This window comes from Tenrec ecaudatus, chromosome 9 (assembly GCF_050624435.1).
Source record: "Tenrec ecaudatus isolate mTenEca1 chromosome 9, mTenEca1.hap1, whole genome shotgun sequence".
In the NCBI taxonomy this organism is placed as follows: Eukaryota; Metazoa; Chordata; class Mammalia; order Afrosoricida; family Tenrecidae; genus Tenrec; species Tenrec ecaudatus.
Window position 1 is genome coordinate 57,896,808 of NC_134538.1, and position 25,727 is coordinate 57,922,534.

The following is a 25,727-nucleotide window of genomic DNA, read 5'->3' on the forward strand; positions in this document are numbered from 1 at the left end:
TGGGAATAAATACTGCAATTGAGGGGGTGAAATTTTGACATGTAGTTTTTACATCCTAGATTTATAAAAAGGTATTCACTACAAAAATATGGGTCAAATATCATAAATATAGTTATTAATATTTATTTAGCCCAATCCAAAATTGGACAATGATAATGTCCCAAGTATTTGAATCACTCCTTTTATCTCAAACATACATCTGTACATAGTTAATTGTCATTAGCAAACTGAAGCTAGTTTAGTTCTAAAACACGGGCTATAAATACAATGAAATGCTCACTGATTAATATAAGGGAATGGCTTACATAAATCAAACAAAGCATGCTAACTGGGAAAGGGCAGGAACAAAACACCAGACTGCTAAGGAAGAGAGAGTGAATTAAGAGGAGTTAATGTCCGGCCACACCCTGCCTCCTTAACTGTTCATATATTAGTTTACAGCACCATCTAGTGTCTTCTTCATATTACTCATTAATGCCCTTCCTTCACTGCCGGCAACTTAATTCTGATTCACAGTGTCCCTATCTTCACAACCGTGTAAACTGATCACTTACAATCCAATCCTGCCTCACTTTTCTCCACTATCACCCTTCCTCCCTGTTAAATAATGAGCCACTATGGTGTCTGGGTAGAAGTCTTATCATGAGAAAACTCTAGGGGGCGATACGTTACGAAGTAAAGGTAGACAGGTGCAATCTCAGAAGAAACGGATAGGTGGCACTACATAGGCGAAGTTGCCACGGCCGTGTCATCGCCAAAGTGCTTCAGCAGAGGCCAGCTGCACTTGGCCAGCTATTTTTGTTGACATCTAAGCAATTAAACTTCGTCCAAACATAATTAATATTTATTTTCTATACGCATATATTTTAATCCCAAGTACAGTCCCCAGGTTGTGAGTGTGAACCCTAGAAAGCTTATTTTAAACATTTGAGGTCCACACTATAATTCGTGTAACACACTCCACTTTCCAACAAGTGTCATTATTATCTATTTTTGTTGCTAAAAACGATGTTAGTGCATCTGTAAGCATTTCTTCCATGTTTTATTTACATCGAAATGTACCCTACATACCAAGATAAACCTTTCTCTAGCTGGCATTAGCTACCATACATCACAGTTCCAACTTGTACAGATTCAACATAAAGATAGAAAAGAAATTTGTTTATAAATCCAGGACTACCTGTACTTTTTGAGTATGTAGAGTTATTTTTTATATATGTTGATCTAAGTAAGTATAACAAGTGAACCAGGTAGGACACAGTGAGAGTATTTTCCTTTATTCTTGTTCAGGATATGTAAAGATATTCAGCAAAGATGAGAACAAATCATTTGAACATAATTCCAAGTAGAAATACAAATATAATGTTCAAATCATATCTTTTTTAACACAATACTTTATTTCAGTGCTTCTTATAGGAAGAGAGCATTTGAGGTTGCAGAGACTATAAAAATTAAAACAAACCAACCAAAATACAACCCATGCACTACCATCCAATTGATGCCGACTCATAGTGACCACCCTAGGGGTTTCGGAGTCTATTCCGTAGACCTGTATATGGGGGTAGAAAGTCTTGTCTTTCTCCTGTGGAACAGCTGGTAGTTTCTAACTGTTGACCTTGCAGTTACAGCCCAATACACCACAGCGCCACCAGGGTGCTCCAAAATCCTCAATTTTATTTCTCCAAGATATAGAGAAGGCTATTCACAAATGTTGCATAGGATTCATACCTGACCTTGTAGTGTTCGCAGGAGAATTCTATCATACTTTGACATGCCAGGGCTCACCAGAACCCAGAATCAGCTTATGGGCAAATGGTATTAGTTGGGAAAATACAAGTGGACTAAAAAATTTGTGGAAAAAAAATCCACGATCCTTAATTCAATTTCTCCATAAACCTTTTAAAAAGCCTCCTCATATGTATGAAGAGAACAACTGATGAATTTAAGAGCTATTGAGAACTTGAGTCTTTTCCTCACAATCACATACAACTGACAGAGTGAGGTCTACAGATTTATGAGGCAGTTCCTGGGCTCCATTAGTGTTTAGTGCACATGTGAATTCATACATGCTTCCTCGCTGCTGGGATCTACAGGTTTCATGGAATAGAAAGGCTCAATGAAAGCATGTACATTATTAGCGAGACAAAAATAAATCTATGTCCTGGTACAGTGGGGTTAGACTAAGCTAAAATCAACCCGCTGCTGTCAGTTTGCTCGGACCAGGCCAGGGCCAAGTGCTCTGCGCTTGCAGGCAGTGTTCGTTTTACTTGGAATGCTCTTCACTTGCCGCATGCAAATGCAGGACTATGCATCCAGCAAGACTGCGCACGTACTTAGCTGGAGCTGAAATCCCACCAGAATCCCCTCCAAATTCCACGTGAACCATTTAAAGCAGTTGCCAGTTGAGTCAACACTGACTCATGCAGTCCATGTGGGTCAGAGTACAACTGTACCAGATTGCTTCTCTTACCTTTGTATTATGAGCTGGGTAAAGGGTTAGAGAGCGGACCGTGCGTATATATTCGGTATTTCTTCCATTTTGTTTTGTGATTGCAGTCCTCTCAACGTCACACCGCTTAGCCCACGAGCTGCGTTTCCTGTTTCCATGGCACCTTCCTTCTAACCCCTATGAACTTCGTCCTTGAGGAAACACTGCCCCTTTGATCGCAGTTGATTATTCTGAGGTGTGTATATCCACTGGGCATCCTGTTCCTCTTATAGACCTGTCTATTGTTTGGCTGAAAACCATGTGGGTGTGTTTGTTTCCAGACTTGACAAGTGACTAAGAATCTTTGGATTCCTACCAGTCTGTTTATCTGATCAGTAAGCAAAGGTGTGTTTATGTTTTTCATGATTTTGAGCTGTGTTCCCCGTTTCATTCCCCACTTAATCCAGAACCTTTCTATCTGATCGCTTTCAAAGCAGTTGGTAGTGATGGCCAGGCATTTTCTGGCTCAGGGTCATGGAGACTTAACAATCTATTTGTCAAACTGTGGCCATGTGTCTGGCCAGGGACAGACTATTTCATAGGTGATGCTTATGAACTTTGAAGACCACAGTCACTGCATACCAAGACAGGGTGTGAAACACTCTTTGTCCACTGACCTTGGTGTCCCTGAGGGGACAGTCATGAGCACCCAAGCCCAGAGACCAACTTTCGGTCAAAGTATAAGGTTCTGACTAAGACATTTTCATAATCTTTGCCCCTATGTGTCCCACCACAGTCACGGACATAGTTTCAGCGAAGGTTAAGTACAGACGTACAAATACTTGGTGTTGCACATCACACAGGGTTTTCATTGGCTTATTCTTCAGAATTAGACTTCCAGGCCTCTCTTCCAAGGTGTGGCTGAGCGAATTCAAATAGGCAGACTTTCACTTAGCAGCTGAGCACTATGGGAGCCATTTGCACCACAATGAAGCTGCTGCTGCGGCTGTTGAGGTTCAGTGGCATTGGGCATAACAAAATAAAGCGGTGCCTGGCCACCCTCGCTATCATTGCTAGGTTTGAGTCTACTGTTGCGACCCCTGTGTCGATCCATCTCATTCAAAGTCTTCCTCTTTCCATGGATCCCTTACTGTACCAAGCATGGAGGCTTTCATCAGCTCAATCTTGTGCTGCGTGCTGCTACGTTTTCAGGATCCTACCCAACAAGCTCTGCACATCATATAAAATACGGAGACCATCAATTCTCTGCTCTCATGAAATTCATCATCTGCCCTCTTTAAATTTATGTTTAGACAGATTTTAAAAAGTGCCGCACTTAATGGATATTTAAGAATATAAAGATGCTCTTTAGATGGAACAAGCCCGGACTTGGCAACAGACCTGTGCCAACCGACATGCAGAGAGAAAATAGGGAGGTCCTGGTAATCAGCTACATGACTGAGTGTGGGGACTAGTGCGGTGTGAGATGTGGTTAGATGCCTTCAAAAGCCCCCCAGGACTCTAGGATACTGAGGCACTGCCCGGACCCCTGGATTTGTTTCCCCGGACATCCGACTAACCCACTGCCATCAAGTTGACTGTAACTCATACTGACCTTTCAGGACAGAGCGGGGGTCTTGCTGTAGTTACATAATCTGATGTCAACTTGCGAAAGGGTGGAGTCTAGCCTGTCAATCAGGTCACAGCTTGATGACCTCATTTGGAGGCACCACAAAGATAAATAGCTCACTGGAGGTGAGACACACACACTCTCCCTGCCAGACATTCCTGCTGACAAGATAGCTGGAGCTACGCTAGAGCCCTGGAACTAGAGAAGCCACATGGAGACCCATGCCAGCATTGAGATGTTCCCACTGCCACTGGATCCAAGACTTTCCACCCACCAGCCAGTGATCTTCCTGCATCCGGTGTCACTGCATGTGTTTCGTGAGTCTGAAGTGGAATTGATAGGTTGCTATTGGACAGATGGGCTGATAGCAGACTTTTGGACTTTATCTGGACCACACAGGGCTGTTTTCTTAATGTACAATTGCTCTTTGATATACAGGTCCCTCTTACACTTATATGATTATCTCTGGATCTGTTTCTCTAATCAAACTTGACTAACACAGATCTCATAGGATTTCCAAAGCTGTAAGTCAATACAGTAGCCAACTGTCACATCCTTCTCCCACAGAGAGGCTGGGGTTTGAGCTGGTTTGGCTGGTGCGCTGGTGATGCCCAAACCCACTGCCATGGAGTAGATTCAGATTCCTAAAGGCTCTAACATTCATCGATTCGTGATTATTTCTCAAACTAGTTACTTGAGATAGGAATTATTATAACATCTACGTGATATTGCTTGCCTCAAATGAAAATTCCGCCCAAAGAAAACCGAGCTCAATGCCATCTAGTTGATTCCGAATCATAGCAGCCCTATGGCCACAGACTTGGAATTCATGGACTTGGCTCCTGGATGATCCTGCCACAGGATTAATCATCCCGCCTGAACTATCAGGGGAGCATCAGACTGCTAACCACAAGGTTGCTAGTTCAAACCCACCAGTCTATAGAAGTGAAATTAGGCTGTCTGAACCCATAGAGATTTATAAAGCCTCAGGAACTCGGAGGAGGGGGATGGTCACAATGAAGAAGAACTGACTCCATAGCAGAGGGTTGGGTTTGGATTTTAATTAGTCCCTCCCGCTTGTTGTCATTTGCTTCTGACATCACCCTTTCTGATGGAAAAAGGACGTCTCTCATAGTCTTCTCTCCCTCCTTCCTCCCGGTGCAGCAGTCCGTGAGGGCCCTCACAGGCAGCTCCTCTCTAAGGTGATGTGAAATCCCCTCCACCCACTCCTTTCCGTCTGTACTGTACAGCATGCTCTCTTCAATCTGGCCTCCTTCATCCCATCGATGCCAAAAGCATGAAGCAAGCCAGGTGTAGCTGCCATTCACAGCCTCCGGTGCTGGGGTTTGTTCCCTGGAAGATAAAGTAGCTCCGACCAGAAATGTTGTCAGGGTGACCAGTTTAATTATGGATACAAGTTAAAAGGTCACTTCCGTAGCAGAAGTACTAAATCTAAGAGATAAGGCAACGACAAAGTCAGTAGGCAAAAGAAGGTACCAAGAAAACCCCACAGAAGCGAGATGCGAAAGGTTCAAAGGCGAGTCCAAAAGAAGGGCGGACGGCAAGGATTTGCTTCTGCAGGTGTGCCGGTCACCACAGGCTGACCGCCTCCTGCTGCCCTGGGTCAGAACGCAACTGCGCTCCACGACGTTTGCAACGATGCACGTTCAGAAGTCGATCACCAAGACGTTCGTGCGACGTGCTGCTAGGTGGGCTCCACGTTCCCACCTTTCTGTTGGCAGACGGGCATGTTGATGATTTCCACATTTCTCCACGTGAAACAGGAGTGCGTGGGCTTGCTGATGAACCTGGGCACGGCTGCAGATTCCCTGATGAAGTTACAATCCACATGAGTTCCATTTTCTAACAAAAACGAGAATGGAAATCCTGACCAATAAGAGCATTCTGGCGGCACATCTCCCAAGACGGATGTGCTTGTCCGACAGTCCGTGGTACTTTCATTTGTCTTGGCCAACACCGTAGTTCAAATGTGCCGGGTTCATTCTGTCCTCCTTATTCAATGTCCGATTTTCAAAAGCATGTAAGGTGATGGAAAAGGTCAGGGCTTGGGTGTAGAAAGGATAGCTTACTTAAACTCAAAATTTCATAAGGACACATGTAAAACTCAACCACCAACAAAGAGAATCCATACGAATGGAGTCACGGGATCCACTCTTACTGGTAGCTGCTAACAGCCATCAAGTCTACATGGCCAAGCACGCCGGCGGCAGGCGTTCTTGAGGCTCAGAGGAAAGGCCGACGGGGCTATGCAGCTCAGGAGATGGAACCGCGCCAAAGAGAGGAGGTGCCACAAAGTCCAGACCAAATCTCAGTATCAAATGCAAAAAATATATATATATATATATATATCATGGAAGTCAAACAATTTTATTTTTAATCATCAAAAAAAGCCTGTGTGTGTGTGTGTGTGCGCGCGCGTGTGTGTGCGCGTGTGTAAAATAATGAGATTATGGTGAAGCACTGTACTTTTATTCCATTAGGGTTTATTTTATAATCTATGTTTCAGGAAACTGTAAAATTTTATAAAAACAAAAAAATTATTCCGTTTCCTCAACTGATTCCATTCACTAAAATGAAAGGGCTGGCATCTCCTGTTCAGTGAACACACCCCAGAAAAGTGTGTAAATTATCCCGTGGGCTCAGATTTTACATGGACTCCTTGTTGCAAGGCTGCACCTGGGTATTACGAAAGTCTCTCGCAGAGTGGTTTAGCTGTTGGGACTCTGCACAGTGGCCCATGAACAAAACAGAACCGAAATTTTCCACGACCAGAAAGTTCAGACCAGCCAAACGAGGATCAGGGAGGTAATGAATTACTCTCAACTATAAATGACACGGAAAAATATGAAGCAGCTGTGCCATTTCTGTTTGTACGATTAGGACTCATTTCTGGGGCAAGAGGAAAAGAGACACATCCACAAAAGATCACTTTTTAAAGGGCAAACGATTAACTATCTTCCTCAAGGGTTCCTTAGCAATTTAATCTGTGTCAGCTCAGCCTTCTGATTTTCATTCCTCATTCTTCTACAACATCATCATTCAGGCTGAAGCCTGGGCGCTACGAAACACTACATAAATAACCAGTCATTCTGGATGGTTCTCATTTTCCATCCGCCCTAAAAACATCGGTGAAGGCACACTGGAACCAGAGAGGGAAAATCCAGGAGAGTGCCCAAAAGCCTGCAGTCGCTAAGTTAAAAAGTCCGTTTGTCAAGTATAAAATTGTATTGCAAGGGAATCTTTATTATCCCTTTCAACTTTCATACTCAATGATTCTGGGATTTTAATTCAATGAATTTTAAATCCATTCACTAGTTCTTCATTAACACATATTTTCTAAGCACCAACCACATAGTGAACATTGTCCCAGGTATAAGAAATTCAGACGCCAACAGAACAGACAAAAATCCTTGCCACCTAAACGACCTGAAGTCTTAAGCAACAAGCTTTGGAAAAAGAAAAAAAAAAAAAGGAACGGCCATGCTAAAAATAAAGCAACCAGGACGGATATGAAACTTCTTTTACTACCTCTGGAAAAACAATTCACTCTGCGAGGAAGCTAAAACCTGCTGCCGTAAAATGGCAACAAATGGAAGACGAAGGAGTAGAGTATGTGTAAAAGGAAGGAACCCGGAGCGTTCACATCTTTAGGGACACGGAAAAGGAAGCCCAGGGGACAGTCTGTGACCCGGGACAAAGCGCACCCTGGTAGAGAGTTAAGAAAGTTCTCAGTGTACAAAAAGGTCCGAGCAGCCAGAAGCTCCCCTACGATGGTCATGCTCATTACTTGGCAGAAGAGCAGAATTTGAAAACGAGAGCTCTGTTTACACACAAGGCAGTCAAGTAGAGGGCACCCGGCTCTGCGAAGAGCTCAAGTACTCAGGCATCAGGGCGAGGAAAGTTGTTCTAGGAGAAAGGTAGCGTGCTATTCTAAAACATGGCACATCTCCCAGAACGGAAATGCCCAGCATAGAGGAGCTGGCTTTCCAGGATGTGGATGGGGACACAGGATAACCTGACAGAGAAGATACAGTTCAGCATGGGGAAGTAGGGGCCAAGGATGATCCCAATACGTCTCCTCAAACCTGCCTGGTGAGCAGGATCACCCAGGTGACTCTGCTGCTAAAGCAGGTGGCCAGGGGCCCAGCCAGTGTCAGAAATAGCAACTCTGTGGCCGGAGATGAAAGGGTAAACAGTGCTCCTGGGTGGGGCCTTACTTCTTTTTCTAAGAACTATTTTTTTAAAGAAAATAAAAGGATATGTATAAGTGGCGCCTTCTGAATACTAGCCAAGGATGCTCATGAAGCCGCTCCTTCCAGACTCCGGACTCTGATGGGCACTTATTTCAATGCAGCAAATACAGATGGGGCCACTGCAGAGCTGAACTCGTGAGAAAAGAAGATGAGGCCTGTTTGGACTTGCATTCTCTCTAAAACACCCAAAGTTTCTCACTGGTATCAATGGTTTGCATGTGGCTGGTCGTGTAGTGGCTACGTGTTGGCCTATGAACTGCAAGGTCAGTAGTTCAAAACCACCAGCCACTCTGTGGGAGAAAGACAAGGCATTCTACTTCTGTAAAGAGTTAGTCTCAGAAACCCATGGGTGGTTCTACCCAGCCTTATATGGTTGCCACAGGTTGGAATCAACTTGATGGCAGGGAGAAGCTTGACTGTGCAAACCCAGTCACTGTGATAGATGGGGAAGAAAAGGCCTGGTGATGCCCCCATTAAGATCACAGTCAGCTGGGCCCTGTGGTGCAATGGATAGCGCACTGGGCTCCTAACTCTTCCCAATAAGTGATTCGAAGATCACAGTCACGAAACTCCTATGGAGCAGTTCAACTATGTAACTCAAGTCATGGGTTGGAATTCATTAAACAGCAACTAACAACAACACTATAACCCTCAATTATTCTTTGTATGCCAGTAGACTTAAATCATATAACCCTGTAATTATTAATGATAATAATAAACAAAAGCTACCACTTTCTAAATACCTACAAATTGTCAGGTTCTATACTAGCCACTTTGCCTAAGCTATGGCTAATCTTCCTGCCAACTAGCAAAGTCGTTATTTTAATGTATTTTGGATGAGACACTTCAGGATCCGAGTCACTCTATCATCCAAAGTAAAGTCAAATTCAGGTCTGTCCAATTCCAAAACCGATACTGCCTCTTTCGTACACTTTAGTTTCTTTCTCACTACATTTGAGTCTTATTACAATTTAAAATTTTTTTCTGTTGACATCGTTTTCACTAAACTTCAGTTAAGGCTAGAACTACCTGTTCTTCCATTTTTGCCTTGTGACTTCATCTGACATGTGACACACAGTAGGCACTCTGAAAATGTTAGTTGAATTAATGAAAAAAATAATGGACTCACCAGCCTCCATAAAGTAAGCTGTAGAATTTTCCAGAAAATCAGACAGCCAGACAGTTTCCAAACTCTCTGGAGGCTGCTGTATCTCCCATCCTTTAGTTCTTTGGAAAAACACCAAAAGGGCAGGTTACCACACGGTCCACCTGGTGACAAAATGCCCGACTGTCTAATTCTAAAAAGGGCTGGCAGGTGTCTAGAAGAGTCGGCTCTATCTTAGGCCCCAGAATCCATTTCCAGGATGCCTTCTCTAGCAGGACGAACCTTTATCTACCTGATCCTGCCTGGCCCACTTGATCTTTACGGTCATAGGAAAGATGACTAAGAAGATCTCTTTCTCCCATGCCTTTACATCTTCTCCTTGAATCCTTGTCGTACCAGTCACAATACTGTTTATACCCAGAAGGAAGCCAACCTAACATTACCTCAGTGACAGAAATAACACTCCTCTTATATACCCTCTCTTTACCCAAATGCCCCAGCTTCCAGCACCAGAGCCAGCTCCACTCAGACAGCAAACACCTCTGAGCAAAGACATCACTTCAAACACCACTCACTCTTCCCATTACCCTACCAGGTAGTAAAAATGTACCATTAATGCGAGATCGCTAGCTCTCCTTCAAGCTGTGATCTTTGACCCATGGACCCGTCTGCAGGAGCTCATAGACTGAAGTCAAGGGGTGGCCACACCCAGTGAGATGCTGGGACTGCCCCGGAAAGGATTCCATTCCCAAATGTCAGTGAAAGGAAGGATATGCTAACAAGCTATTCATTGACTGTAGTGTCTCAGGGAAGCCCAGACACTAAGCACTCACCAAAGCCAAATTCAGTATTCCATTTAACAACATTCCTAGTCTAATTCAGATAGGGGAATTGTGGTCTGGAGGGAGGAGCCAAACAAGAATCTTGCACTGTGTGAAGCAATCCCACATGGCATTTAATCCACCCTTACACTGCATCTGTGAGCTAAGTACGTTGGTTTCCATTTTGCAGACAGAAAATTAAGGCTTAGAGAGGCTACGATACTTACCCAAAGTTAGCAATGAGTAGAGCCTTGATTTCTTAGCCAACAGAGGGTAATGGAGATGGGGTGTGACTTTCATCCTCTCTGCAAGTTCAACTCCTGGTTCAAGCACCAGAAAATACAGCTGAACGGTAGTCACCCCGTCTCCCAGTGGAGGCTTCTAGTGCTAAGCGGCTACACAGCTTGTAGGAGTTTCCAGGAAAGGGCAGCAGGAAGATGTGGTGGTCCACTTCTAAATACGTGTCAAGGAAAATTCAGGACTACACGATCTAGCTTGAAAATGATCATGAGAATAAAGTTTTGTCCCATTGTGTGTGTGTGTGGGGGGGGGGGGGTCGGTCCCCCATGAATTAGGAGCCGGCTTTGATAACATCTAATGCAAAGTTTTCAAAGAAAGTACGATTCTTGCTTTCAGGGAATGCAAAATTAAACTGGAATGACAATCATGTAGAGGGCAAAGCAAAAACAGCTCTAGAGGGGCAGTCGACTGTGCACTACGCTGCCTACCACAAGCTTCGTGGTTCAACCCACCAACAGCTCAGGGGTAGAAGGGTAAGACTATCGATTCTAGTAAAGATTCAATCTGCTGCTGAGCAAATAAGCCAAGAAGCTGAACTATAGGAAGAGGAACGTGACATTAGGCTTGGAGGGAGGCTTATTAACAAGCAGGAGGCTTCGTGGTGCAGTGGACCACACATTACACTGTATAGTTTCGTGTCGACAGTTCCAAACCAAGGCTGAAAGATGAGGCTTATACTCCCCTAAAGATGTGCCGCCTTGGAAACTCAAAGGGGCAGTTCTGCTCTGTCCTATAGGATCTAGATGAGTCAGAAATGACTCAACAACAGTGAGTTTGGTTTCGAAGCTGTTGGTTATTAAAAACCTTTGATACGCAGATGACACAACCTCGCTTGCTGAAAGTGAGGACTTGAAGCCCTTGCTGATGAAGATCAAGGACGACAGCCTTCCATATGGATCACAACTCAATGTAAAGAAAACAAGGAAGTCTCACAAATAGACCAATAGGTAACATAATGATAAATGGAGAAAAAAGAAGGCTGACGTTGTTGAGGGCTTTACTTTGCTTGGCCCCATAATCAATCCTCAAGGAAGCAGCAGTTAAACGTGCATTGCATTGGGTAAGCGCATGAGATTTCTAGAAAGAGTGGAAAAGCAAGGACGTTACTTTGAGACCTAAGGTGCACCTGACCCAAGACAAGGTATTTTGAGTTGCCCCACGTGCATGTGAAAGTTAGAAACAGAACCAGGAAGACTGAGGAAAACCGATGCACTTGAACGATGGTGCCGGAGAAGGCTCTTGAAAGCCATGGACAGCCAGAACAACAAACAGGTTTATGTTGAACGAAGAACAGCCAGATGCTCCTTTGAAGTGAGGTTGGCGGGACCGGTTTCCCCATATTTTGGACGCATTACCAGTAGAGACCAATCCGGGGAGAAAGATGTCAAGCTTGGCAATAAAAGAGGGAAAGACCCTGGATGAGGTGGGTGGACACGGTGGCCGCAACAGCGGCTCACACATAACAACCGCGAGGATGGCAAGGCAGCAAGCGCCGTGTGGTTGTTATTGTGCACAGTCTCTCGGAGTGGGAGCCACCCTGACAGCACCTAACCACACCACCAAGGACACGCAGCAGCACTGCCAAATTACTGCGATCGATCAAGGCAACGGTGCACTTATACACGCCGTTGTCACTTTGAGAGGATTATAGGTGATGTGGCGGAGTCTAGCCTGTCAATAATTGTATAGCCAAAGGAGCCTTCTGTGTGGGCAGTCTTTCCCTGAGGATTCTGGGAATTCCTGTATTTCCTCATTGGAGGCTGGAGACACTTTCTCTGCTCACTCCCTGAGAGGCGTGCTACTGACAAGACACATGGCACTGTGCTGATAGACTCCATGCCCTGGGACCTGAAGGAGCCGCGTGGAGACTCCTGCCAGCGCCGATGTCCTTCTACCACCACTGAATCCACAAGACTTTCCACCCCACTGGCCTGCAATCTTCCTGCATTTGGCGTCATTGCTGAATGTGCATGTGTTGTGTGAGTCTGAAAAGGACTTTATAGATTGGTACCGGGTATATGGACTAACATTGGACTTATGGACTTGATCTGGACAAGGCTGGGATGTTTTCTCAATATTCTCAATATTCAATTGCTCTTGTATAGAAACTTCTTTCTTATACACAACTGAGTGTGTCTATGAATTGTTTCTCTAGTGTACCTGGACTAACTCAGAATACCAAAAAGGAAATTACTTGTGTGGTGAGGGAAGAAGAAAGAGAAACATACTGACAGGAGATAGTAACATGGACTAAGAGAACGAGTGGAACTTATATATGCAAACGAGGATGAAGTCACTACTGATTGGGGTGTTGCACAAACACGATGAGGACAAAAATAAACGCGGGGTCCAGAAAAAACAAGTCCTTGGTGTAGCAGGTATCCAGGAAATGCGTGTATGTGGATAAGAAGGCATGTGGTTCTGAGTCCGATTCTTATGAACTTAAACTTCATCCTGTGGCAACAGAAAGCATCCAACAGTCCCCGAGGAAGAGTGCCATTCCCGTAACTATGTTTGAAGAAGAGACCTTTGGAAGCCACACAGAGAATGCTAAAAGGTGCGGCTGGCAGAAATAGCCTCAGGCTCTTGGCCCACCAGTGGCCTGGGGCCCCACCAGGGACAGACTTTGTGTGAGACACAGGAGAACCTTACAGTTGTGTGAGCTAGACACACAAATGCTGCTTCTAGGCTTCTCCAGCATATAGACAGGGACCGAGGAAGCCAGCCACAAATGGTGTTACTAACCCCTAAAGGGAGAGGGGTCCAATACCAAGAAGGGCCCTCGTGGTGCTTCAGGGTAAGCATGCACCACAAGGTCAGTCGTTCAGAACTACCAGGAGCTCCTCAAGAGAACGAGGAGGCTATTTATAGCCCTATTGGTCACTATGAATCAGAAATGACTGGAAAGTACTGTGTATACTCGCATATAAACCAAGTTTTCCAGCACATTTTTAATGTAACTTTTGTGGTAAAATTAAGTCCCTTAAAAAAAAATTAAGTGCCTTGGCTGATGTTCAGACCGGCTTATACTTGAGCATATACGGTAGTTGACTTATACTCAAGTATACACGGCAGTTGGTTTGGGTTGGGTACTTTTGGATCCACATAGGTAACATTAGGTACTGCCCCTGTTTCAAATACCTATTTTTAGATTAATATTAGCAATTAAAGAGATTTTGTGTCACTAGCTGTCACTCCATTTGCTCTAAGATAACAAAAGGCACTTTTGTTACAACACCAGAGCTAGCTACCCTACATCAGAAGCCGGGGTATAAGAAATACCCATTCACAATGCTAAGTCCCCCAACGGGAAGTATTAGCTACCCAGAGGTGCTTTGGACCATTTGGTATATAAGTATGTTATGAACATACTGGGATTATTTTTTCATACATTAAAAAATATGTCACTAAAGGATGGAAGAGTATCAACTTCTGCACGAGTTTCTTTAAGTCACTGCCACTCTGTAAAAGGCCAGGACTAGTATTGAAGCATTTCGTGGAGAGAATTAAATGTGCAGTTGAACAGGTACCACTAGCACTCCCTGAATGCTCGGAGGAAAACTGCAGAGGATGCTGGGGAGACACCAAAAATACCCTTTGCCTGGGTGCTTGCGGATTGTCCTTCCACACCAATTATTTAAGCCGTTTGCTTTTCAGAGGGTCACTGGAACAAAACCAACCCCACTGTCAGGGGAGAACTGGAGTTTCTGAGTCTATAAGAATCTGTGGGAGTAAATTCTCTCTCTCTCCCATAGAACTGCTGGTGGGTTCAAACTGCTGACCTTAGAGCTTGAGGTTCAATGTGTAACAACTACAGTGCCAGGGCTCCTGTTACTTCTAAGAAGAATTTGTGTTTCCCAGGATACTACAATTCAGTCTCTGTGTCATGAGACCATTCGATTCTGAAACATTCACTACTGTATCCCCTGAGCCTGGTGCCCACGCCTGGTGCGGCCTAGACAAGCAACAGAGCAAATGAATAAATAAATGAAAGAAACAGGAAAATGATAGGGCAAGAGGATGAAAAGTAAACACACCAAAAGAACGAAGAGCGGTGCTGAGATAAAGCCTCTATTGATCTGCTAGCATCCCCAGAGTGAAAGGAAACATTAATGGAGTCCAATTATCTGCGAATAGGAAGCAGACAAAAGAGTGGCAGGAACCTGTCAGAGCATCAGGAGAGCAAAGGCCCAGAACAGCTGCGACTTGAAAGGTGACAAAGGGTGACAATGGCTTTTTCAGTTCTGTTCCCAGCGAGATCCAGGAAGGGAGAGGCTACTGCTGGCCCAGCACTGGGCAGGACAAAGGGAAAGGAGGCTTCAGAATGCCAGTTTTGTTGCCATCTTCCTTCTTAAGACAAATGTGCCTCCAAGTGGAAAGGCGGCAATCGACACTATCAAAAGGAAACCACTGGCCGGGACAGCAGCGATGACTGCGGGTATCTGATCCACGCTTTCCAGGTCACGAAAAATGTGATCGCTACCGATGAAATCTCATTGTGAGCCACTGGCAAATGAGCGGAAGCAAAACAAGTACGAACTGGACTTGAATAAAGAAGAGGGGCCGCTCTGGGGTCAGGTGGGCAGTGGTGACATTCACAGACGCAGGAGCCCACCTACCTAGTCACTCCTGCTCCACCGCGCATTAGGAGTGTGGTCCTGGGCACCGTCCATAACCAGGGGTCTCAGTTTCCTCTGCAGACAGGGGAGGCTACGTTGCCTGCTAACAGGACATGTGTGTGGAATAAATGGATTAAAGAATGAAGTGCAGATCCTGAATATGTTCAGCATTTTAATGAAAGGATGCAACCTAAACATGTAGGAACAAGACAAGAAATCCTACCCTATCTTTCTAAAGGACTAGGACACTGCCATTTACATTGATGCACCAGGGAAATCATTAGCAACACGGTCAAAGCCATTATCAGGTATGGCGAGGACCCTATTTTACCTAAAACAGAATGAGGTGAGCATTACTCACAGTGGGGCGAGGGGATTACAGATGATTTCTCCCGACCTAGTTTGTACTTCAACCCTAAGAAAAAGGTCAAAAATGAAAATCCGCTTTGGCATCACTATCCAACCTAACTATTTAAGATTTTATTGAGCATTAAAAAAATAGGTCTATGATCAAGAGAAGATAGCATATGGCACAGTTTCACTGTGAGAAAACAAAACTAGATAAATAAGGCATTAACATTCCACAAATTGGGTGATGCAGAAGAACAGAAAAATTATTATAATATAATACAGTCTGGAAACTAGAAGTCTGAACTCAGGTGTCAACAGATCTTACTGACAGCTCTACGGTAAAATCCTTTCTGGTCCCTCCCAGTTTCTGGCAGTCCAAGAATTTCTTGAGGTTGCGTGGCTTATGGATGTATCTTCGCACGGTCCTTCCTACACGTCTCTGCGTCTCTTTTCTTCTTTAAGAAGGATGCCACTCAGGTTGGCTGTGGGCCTCCCCCTCCTGTATGAGACCCTCTTGTGGCGCAGAGCTAACCTCCTGGCTGCTAACCAAGAGATGGCGCCTCCACCCATCACAAAGACGAGGCCATCGGCTTCTGTAAAAATTACAATTTTGGGACCCATTGGGAGCATTGCTATTCTGTCCCTTACGGTCACTAGAAGTTGACATCGATGGAACAGTAGTGGTGGGGTGCTTATTTCTGTATGACTTCATATTAACTGATCGTATCTTCTAAGACCCATATTTTCAAAAAAGATCACGTTCATACATCGACGAATCTTTTTTGGGAGGTGGGGCACAATTTGATGCAGAAGAGTATTCCGTGGACAAGACAATAACTAGTGAACAAGATAGGAGGGCAACCACGATACAAAAGTGGTGATTCATAGGCACCACATTGCTGTGTCCGTTATTTTTACATTCTCCTATCACTCCCTTCTCCAAGCGACTCCTGAGGCCTCAGAAATGGCCCTTCAGAGCAGACAGGCCTTGACGAATCAGTCTTATCTCTGTCGGGGTGGAATAGTCACAGCTTCTCACATGAAAGGCAATGGCAGGGGCTCAGGATCTTTCAAATCTATTTATGGCACGGGACCTCATAGATTAAATACTTCTGTGGGCAAGGCACTATAACTGAAATTTCCAGACGAATAAGGCCTAATTCCTGCCCTCATGAAATCTATCATCTCAAAAGAAAGGGGGAGGGGAAATACATGACAGGCTACTGTGGGTTTTTCGGCTTGTTTTCTTAACAGACTATTGTATCAGGAGATAATACAGGTCTCCTATCATTCCGTAGGCCAGTCGCATCAAGCAGTGCTGTACCATTGCTACAACAATCCGTTTCCAAACATTCTTTTCCCTCCTGAACCCCTTGACATCGGCTCCCTCTTGGTCCTCATCACCACCATGGTACCCCCAGAGACCCTTCTCCTACTGGCAGTCCCTGTAGGTTCGTCGATCCTGGGCCTCAAAGGCTGAAAAATGGAAAAAATGTGTAACAAAAATTCAAGAGGGTGACCCCGAATGACATAACACATCTGAGCTAAACCCCATGTAGCACAGGCTAAATGGTCTAGCTACAGGATCTAAGAGCACGACGCTGCGTAAACGTGGACGTAATCCGACTCTGCCCTGTGTGATTTTTGTATGACCGCTGGGCAAAGTGCACCGGCCTCTCAGCCTATTTCTGGAAGCTGGAACTCAGGCTTAGATGAGAACATATAAGACATCCCAGAGGGTTTTTGCACAAGCTTCACCCCAAATTATCGTCGTCGTCACGATTATTTTCCACAGCAATCATGCATGCATGATAGGTATATAAAAATGAAGAAGATGAAGCATTTCAGGGTGATGACTAACTTGCCCATAGCCACAGAGCCTTGCTAACACAGAGAAGCGATCAGCCCAAAGCCTGGCTGTCTCCTAAAACCTGATGACATTCACAGTGTCTCCATGAAGAAAAACAACGAAACCAAACTCCCGCCTTCAGATGTTGATCTACTTTCTGTTCTCATGCCACTCATGTTCGTTTCTAATTTCACTTCTTTCCATTTTACCAAAAGAGCCACTGGCTTACCAGTGTTTCTGAAATAGTTGTATTGTACACTCCTCTTTTTTCCTGCCCTTGTAGGGATTCAGTGGAGAATTCTTGCCTTTTCTACAGGAGACCCGAGCTCAATTCCTGGTCCAGAAACTTCACTGTGTATCCCTCACCCAGCGAGACCTGCATGCAGAACAGGTGTCAGCAGAGCTTCCGGACGAATAAGCACCGAGAAGAAAGGCCTGGCACTCTACTTCTAAAGACAAGTCAATAAATATCTTACACAGCACAATGCTCGACTCACAACACATCACAGGGCTAACCCAGGCGGTTTGTTCCTTGCACCTGGGGTTGTCATGAGTTGGGGACAAGTCAATGGCAAGCAACAACATACTATAAATGAGGATGGCAAGTATTGGCCATTGCTAGTTCTGCAGAACAGCCAACATGTTGGCTTTATGGTTCAAGAAAAGAGCAAGGCCAGAAAATAGCCATGATGGGTTCCATAGGTCCTGGGTACCAGCATCAGCTGCCCCAGAGTCAAATCCAACGCATCATTCCGAATTACAAGAAGCCCAGAATTTGAACGGGATGTTTCCATTGAGGACATGGCATGCTCCCTGGGGGCTTGCTTCTAAGGGTCATCGTTAAATACTATAAATTCATCTAAAGGGGCTTCACTGTGAGAGCCACACTGGACCCTGTTTGCCAAAGTGAGTAAGGTCATGGTGAATGCTGGGCAGGGGCCCCACACAAGTGAGACCAATAGATACACATGACAACTCTAGGCTGAAGGGCACAGAGACCTTGGGATGGCTGACCTTGCCTTTCAGCGGGATGCACACTACAATACCCATGGCCTACATCAGCTGTCTCGGTACGGAGGGAGGAAGGTCTGAAGCAGTTACCGCTTCACAGCGGAGAAATATGAGCCATGGAATTACCGTGCATCAAAAGCCCAGCAGACAGGAAAAGTATACCAGTGTCCTTCCCCCAGGAGGCCTCAGCCCTTGGAGCTGGAGACAGCTGAAAGACCAGAGGGAAACCAGAGGGCACAGGGGAGTGTAAAAGTAGGCCTGGCGTTACAGGCGCAGGCCCGGCTCAGGGCTGCTACCCACAGGGGCCGTCTGCTCCCTTCAAGATCTCCAGCCTCGGGAAGCACAGGCAGGGTCACGAGGAGCCGGGACTGGCTTTGGCGCTTTCTTCCTGAGGGTGCTGTGGCGGGGCTGCGTGTTGGCCTTTCACGTCAGAAGCTCTGAAATGCAGACGGATACTAGTAACAAACACGCATCCAAGCGCAGAGCGGGCACGATCGGAACGGGGTTTGGGGACTGGAATTAAGACCTGGGTCTCTGACAAGCTCTGCCATTTAGACAAAAGGTAATGAGCCTGGGCAAATGATGTCGGTGCTCAGGTCCTGGGGCAGCTCAAATCCGGGTGTGGGTAAGGTCGCTTGCCTCCCACGGTGGCATACAGCTCCAAGGTGGCGGTCTGGAGGAGGGAGTCTAGCCTGCTCCTCCCTCCGCGCTCAATTCAGGCTCCAGGTACTTCCAGCTGACAAGCTGTACGTGACGTCAGGACAGCTATTCATTTCAAATGATAGTCATCACGTTTGTTTCCATTTTTAAATCCGCCTCATCTAAAATACAAACAAGGCGTCCTGGGGGTGCTGTGGGCGAGACAGTGGGCAGTTCAACCCACCAGCTGCTCTGTGGTCGAAAAATAGAGATGATCTGCTCTCAGAAAGATGATTTACAATCTCGGCGTCCCTAAGGAACAGTGCTAGTCTGCCTTACAGGGTCTCTCGGAGTCTGAATTGACTCAATCGGTGTGGGTTTGGATTGTTTTTAAGAGATATGTGTACCATATGTGTACCATTGGCTGCCTTCATACGCTGAGCACAAAGAATACAATGTGTCCTTTCCATGATCATCCACAGCACCATCAATGATGCCCTACAGGCACTTTGAGGGATGATGCGGCTTGTTACTAGGCCGAGTGGACTTAAAATGATGCCCTTTTTGAGTTTAATGTCCCTATTATGACCCTTCCCATCGCTGGACTCCACTGTGGTCAAAATCTGCTCTCAGTGACGTAAACCAAGGGTATACGTTACGTCGATCGCGATCTATTGTAGTCGATTGCAAACGTAGGGTGGGCAGATTGCATGGCATTAAAAAAACAGACGTAAGCCTGCCATCAATCCTATCACTTAACTGATACACAGCGCAGCCAGTCCGATGCAATCTTAGACCGTAAATGTAAGAAAGGGTATTAAAATGAGTGGGGGAGCTGGACCAAGTAAGAAGACAGAAACGTTATCACTTTCCTATGGAATGGGAGATGTTGACACTACAAGCCGACATTCAGCTGAAGTCCAGAGCGCATGCACAGTTCTGGAACTCACTCTCAGAGGCAAAGGACCCAAACATGAGAACATGTGCTATCTCCTTGACTGTGTTATTCGGCTCTACTTATTTACATGAGTCAGCCTTTCCCACATAAAGATCATTAAGTCCAAGTACCGATCCACCATGACTGATGATCCTTTGGAACTACGCTCGAGGCTGGCTGTCAGCAGCTACTGTCCGGACTATGCATCCCTGGCTCTTTCCATTCAGCGCAGGTCATCAGAGTAAATGCAGGGAATGACAAAACATGTGCATAGTTAATTGTGTTGTGTTGTGCAATATGGACTCATGCGGTTATGCAAGGCACATAAACATACATTGTACATATAAAGAATTCTCAATGCTTTTAAGAATAAAGGTCATAAATAAATAGATATGGTTTGCATTTTTGTGGTTGGTAGACCATTTCATAAGTAGCTCGCATGCTGGAAAAGTGTGAGCATCCCTGATGTAAAGTGACAGGAATGGCCAGGCCCTTGCCCCTGCTCTCTGCCAAAGGTGTAAATGTTAAATATTCAGGGTTCATGGAACCAAATTTCAAAATATAGCCAAAAAGAATACCTATCATTCACAGTATATAACATACTTGTTTAGATGAAAATTTAAATTGAAAAAAAAAAAACCCACAAAAACTGCCTGTTCCGTCATTCGGATACAGACACGGAGCCCTGACAGAGTGGGTTATGCACTGCACTTCTAACCATAAGCCTAGCAGTTCAAAACCAGCAGCAGCTCCGCCGGGGAAAGATGAGCTTTTTCTAGGCCCGGAAAGATCTACAGCCTTTGAAACGCTCTGGGGCAGAGTCCCACTGTGTCTCACGTGGTCTCCAGGGGGCAGAAGTGACTTGATGGCAGTGAGTTGGGTTTCGATTTGTGTATTAAACAGAACTCTCTGCCTGGAGTAAATGGTTGAGCCCCGACGAGGCGGATTCAAAAACAAACATGCATCCAGGAAAGGGTTTTGTGCGCTCACTGAATTCTGGCTCCAACGTAAGAACAATCAGTTCTTACATCATGGCCCCGCTGGATACTCGCCCTCGGGAAGGGAACACAGAAGAAAATGGGTGCTTTAACAAAACGTGAAGAAACTAGATGGTGCCCGGCTATCAGATAAAATAACGATTGTGGTCTTAAAGGCTTGCCTCTAAACAAGCAGTCATGGAAGTGCTGTGTCAACGAAGTGCATGTGGAAGAGTGAATCATATAACCCAAAATCGAGGTGGGTGCTGGGTTTCGTATCAGAGCCTAAACTGTGACAATCCAGTGTGCAAGACGGCAACTGGTGACAGTGGGAGCTCAAGACACGTTTGCTGGAACTACCTAGGAAATAAGTCTCCGGTGACCTCCCTCCATCTCTAACAGAGGGCTGGGAGGAGTGTGGTTACTACACAGAGTCCACTGGAGAGATGAGCATAGAAGATCAGCTGCCTTGAACAGTTAAAATGCTGTCAGTTGATTCCACTCTGATGCATGTTGAACCTGATCTGGTTCTCCACATTTCCTGAATTTTTGTTTGTGGTTTGCTGGTACTGGGTTTTATCTCAGATGTGGTCGCCCTCTTGAAGTCGTGTTACATGTTTTTGGTATATGAATCCCAGAATTGATGAACCTATAGGGACGGCAAGTAGAATAAGAGTCTCCGGGAGGGATTGGGGGGAGGCGTAGGAGGGAGCTGATGATGAAGAGTCCAGAAAGGAAAAGATTATTTGGAAAGTGGTTGTGGAAGGAACTGTACAACACCGTTCGAACAATGGATGGAAGGGTACATGTATTAATTCCCAACTTAAAAAAAGTACGATTTAAATCCAACCAAGGCCCCTCAGAATTAAAGCCTGGGGATCTGCTTCCATCAGGGGCGCAGCTGTGAAAATCCTAAGAGGCATTTGCACTCTGCACACTCAGTGCTGCTATGGGTTGAGACCTACTCAAGGGGAGCAAACAACAACACATATAATTAACACAAAACTGCAATCCTAATATATTATTAACCTATTTCCTGTCTTTTCCCTCATTTAATAAGACTGAAATTTTTTCAAGTGACTGTTTGAACATGGCCTAATGGTTCATCACATGAACATAGTATATCCATTATTTAATCAACCCTTTTGGTGATTCTGGGGAAATATGCCACAGAAATAACTGAAATGGATATTATATGTCCACTGCCATGGTTGATTCCTACCCATAGTCACCTCAAGATGGTCCCAAAGGCTGTGAATCTTTACAGAAGCAACCTGATGCATCTTTCCCAGTGGAGCAACTGGGGAGTTGACATCACTGACTTTTTTGGTTAGCAGCCAGCCATTTGACCACTGTAGATATAGCAGGATGCCAACTATTCAAGTATTTCCACAGTGCATACACCACTGCATATTTTATATATCATTACATATTACTATACATGATAGCACATGCATATTATATTCCATACAATTATCATATACCCATAAAAGTACAAAGTTATATATATATATACATGGAGGAAGCACACCAGCCTGTGTGATCATGAGGCATTGACTGGCATAGATATCAGAAGCTCAAAAATAAGCAATTAAATTGATGTAAAGGAGCTGGGACAAAGGGAAGACCTCAAATCCACCTGTAAAACAATTGGACTGGCTTCACAGAAGGGCCACATGGAGGGGATGATGAATCCAGGGTGCAGTGGAGCACTGATGAAACACATCACTATCTTCTGGTCCTTTAATAGCTCCCCTTCCCCTACTATTAAGAATTATGTCTTACCTCATTAATATTTTTTGACCTACATATGTAAATTTGTATAATTAAGACCATTTGATGCAGGAAAGGCAGGATGGATAACCCTTCAGAAGCAAGAGTAAGGATTCCCAAAACTGGGGAGTGGGGTAGGGCTGATGGAATGGTGTCTGTATAGTCCCACTCGATGGGAGTGAATAACAGAATTGCTGTGACAGAATATATTGGATGGGGTAAGATAAATATATATTTATTTAATAATAGGATAAATTACAATAAAGTACCTAAATATATATATAATAATAACAATAAGGGTTCCTGACAGGGAAGGGAGGGGAGAGTCGAGATAAAGGAGACCGGTACCTCAGAGTTCAAGAAGTTAGAAAATGTGTTCAAAACTGACTGTAGTAGCAATTGTACAACAATGCTTGAGCTATTTGAATGATGGAATGTTAGGAAATCTGTAAGAGTTTTCAATAAAATGACTAAAAGAAAAGCAAAAACACAATCCTCACCACTGGACCAATAGGTAACATCAGGATAAACAGAGAAAAGATTAAAGTCAAGGGTTTTACCTTGCATGTATTTAATCAATGCCCAGGACAGTGAACAGGCAAGTGATCAAACAACGTATTTTGAGGGGTAAGTCTGCTGCAGGGGAGCGCTTAAGTGTTGAAAACAAGAGTGGTGCTTTGAAAACTCCGGTTTGCCTGACCCAAGCCATGGCATTTTCAACTGCCTCTTGTACAGCTGAAAATTGGACTAAGGAAAACCACAGAGGACTCTGCATTTGAATTGTGGTACTGGTGAAAAATATTGCAAGTAACAGAGACCGCCAAAAGAACAAATAAATGTGTCTAGAAAGAAGTACAACGAGAAGTGTCCCAAGAGGCAAGGATGGCAGGACTTTGTCTCGTGTACTTGAGACACGCTGTCAGGAGAGGCCAGCCCCTCGAGAAGGTCATCAGCTTGGTAGAGAGGAGGGGCAGTCGAGAGGAAGGCCCTCCTGGGGACACGCTGACACAGTAGCTGCAACAAAGGCACAACCTAAGAACAACGGCGAGGATGGAGCAGGACCAGACGGTATTTCAGTCTCTGGGACATAGGGTAGCGCTGGGTCAGGAACAGCTCAATGGCACCTAACAACAAGAACAAAGAAATGGGACCCAAGAGAAGGTGGAAATCACTCAATAATATCAGTAATATCCCATCCAAGTGACATTTTCTGCCGATCATAATAATGTTTCAGCAGAACACTGACATTGACAGGGAGCTGCCAGAAATCCAGGCCAGATCCACAAGAGGATGTGGGACAAGGGATATCATTGCTGATGAGGTCGGATGTGATTTGGGCTGAAAGCAGAGAATATCAGAAATATGTTTACTTGTGTGTGTGTGTGTGTGTGTGTGTTCCTTCTGTTTTATTGAGTATGCAGAGGCATTCGACTGAGTAGATCATAACAAAGTATGCATAACCATGAGAAAAATGGAGATTCTAAAAACACTTCATTGTGCTTATGTGGAAACTGTACAAGAATCAGCAGCAGGCAAACAGAACATGGTTTAAAATCAAGAAAGGTACGCGTGAGAGTTCTATGCTTTCACCGTGTTTCCTCCATCTGTAGGATAGACTTTATGTAGAAGAACACGGCATCAGGCTTGGAGGACGGCTACTTACCCACCTGTGTGATGTGTAGATGACACAACCTTGTTGTTGAAAGTGAGGAAGACTTGAACCATTTAAGGGTGATCGAGGACTACAGCCGCATGTATGTTTGGATTGCAATAACAATTGTATGAGCCCCTAATTATTTACATATATATATATATATATATAAAACTGCAGCCATTGTAGTAGATCACAACTCAACATAATTTTTTTTAAAAAATCTCACAACTGGTCTAATAAGTAACATCAAGATAAATGGGTAAAAGTTGTATGTTGTCAAGGATTTCATCTTGCTTGGATCTACACTCAAAGCACATAGAAGCGGCAGTCAAGAAATTAACTACCACATTGCATTGAGTAAATCTGCTGCACAAGACCTCTTTAAAGTATTGAGGATAAAGGATGTTACTTCAAGAACTGACTCCAGGTGTGACGGACTTAACCACGGTATGTTCCATCACCTCATTAGATATGAAGGTTGGACAATGAGCAAAGAAGACTGAAGAAGAATCGATGCATTTGAATTAAGAGGCTAGGGAAGACTCTTGACATGACTGCGGATGGCCTAGAGAACAAACAAAACTGTCTTGGTGGAAACAGAGCCAGACTGTGCCTTGGAGGAGAGAATCCTGAGCTTCCATGTTACATAATTTGGACATGTTATCAGGAGAGGCCAGCCCCTGGAGAAGGGTGTCGTGCTGGGTAAAGTAAGAAGGGAGTGACAAGGCAGAAGACCATCAACAGGATGGATGGACAAAGTGGGGGCAGCGGTGGGGTCAACAGAATGATTGTGAGGCTGGGGCAAGAGCAGGCCAGGTTTCACGCTGTGGTACACAGGGCTTCTGTGAGCCAGACCCAACCCGAGGACACCCACCACCACCACCACAATCTTCACTGCAACGTACAGCTTCATCTTTCTTGTGAGGAATGCCTGGTGATGTCAAAGTGCTGACTTTTCGCAGTTCGCAGCCCAGTGTTTAGCTCACAGTGCCTTTAGAATTGCTACGTGTCTTGAAAAATAAGGGGTATTTTTGTGTATCATGAAAAAGAATTATTTTGAGGCCTAGACTAATATCAAAGTTGGACAAACCTCACGTGGACAGTTTCCCAAATCAATGATGCTTTGAACCATTCTAGTCATTATGTTGTGTGGACTACTAAGCGCACTCAGGGCTGGCTGCCAGTTCTCTTCAGAGTGGGCCCTGGTAACTTATATCCATAGCCTACGCTTCCAGACACCACTGCCTAGCTGTGCTCACGGTGGCAGCAATGGTCACAATCAGATACAACTGGCTTACAATGAGAAAAGGCTGCATTCGTCCACAGTACTAACTTGTAAAAAATTACAATTCTCTGAAA

At 44.7% G+C, this 25,727-nt stretch overlaps 1 protein-coding gene across 3 annotated transcripts in view; it reads right to left on the reverse strand.

Annotated features, from left to right (window-relative positions):
* GRB10 (growth factor receptor bound protein 10) overlaps window positions 1-25,727 on the reverse strand; it is a 270,181-nt gene that overhangs the window by 126,874 nt on the left and 117,580 nt on the right. The window contains exons 1-2 of one of the 3 annotated variants that reach the window (XM_075558151.1): window positions 10,486-10,507; window positions 9,462-9,559 (exon numbers count right to left, since the gene is read on the reverse strand). The exons of 1 other annotated variant lie outside the window; for it this stretch is intronic. In XM_075558151.1, the coding sequence (XP_075414266.1) occupies window positions 9,462-9,471 (10 nt within the window). In that variant the 5' untranslated portion in view covers window positions 9,472-9,559; window positions 10,486-10,507. Of the gene's footprint in view, window positions 1-9,461; window positions 9,560-10,485; window positions 10,508-25,727 lie in introns of those variants that run through there. One more of the 3 variants, XM_075558150.1, reaches the window with a different exon arrangement.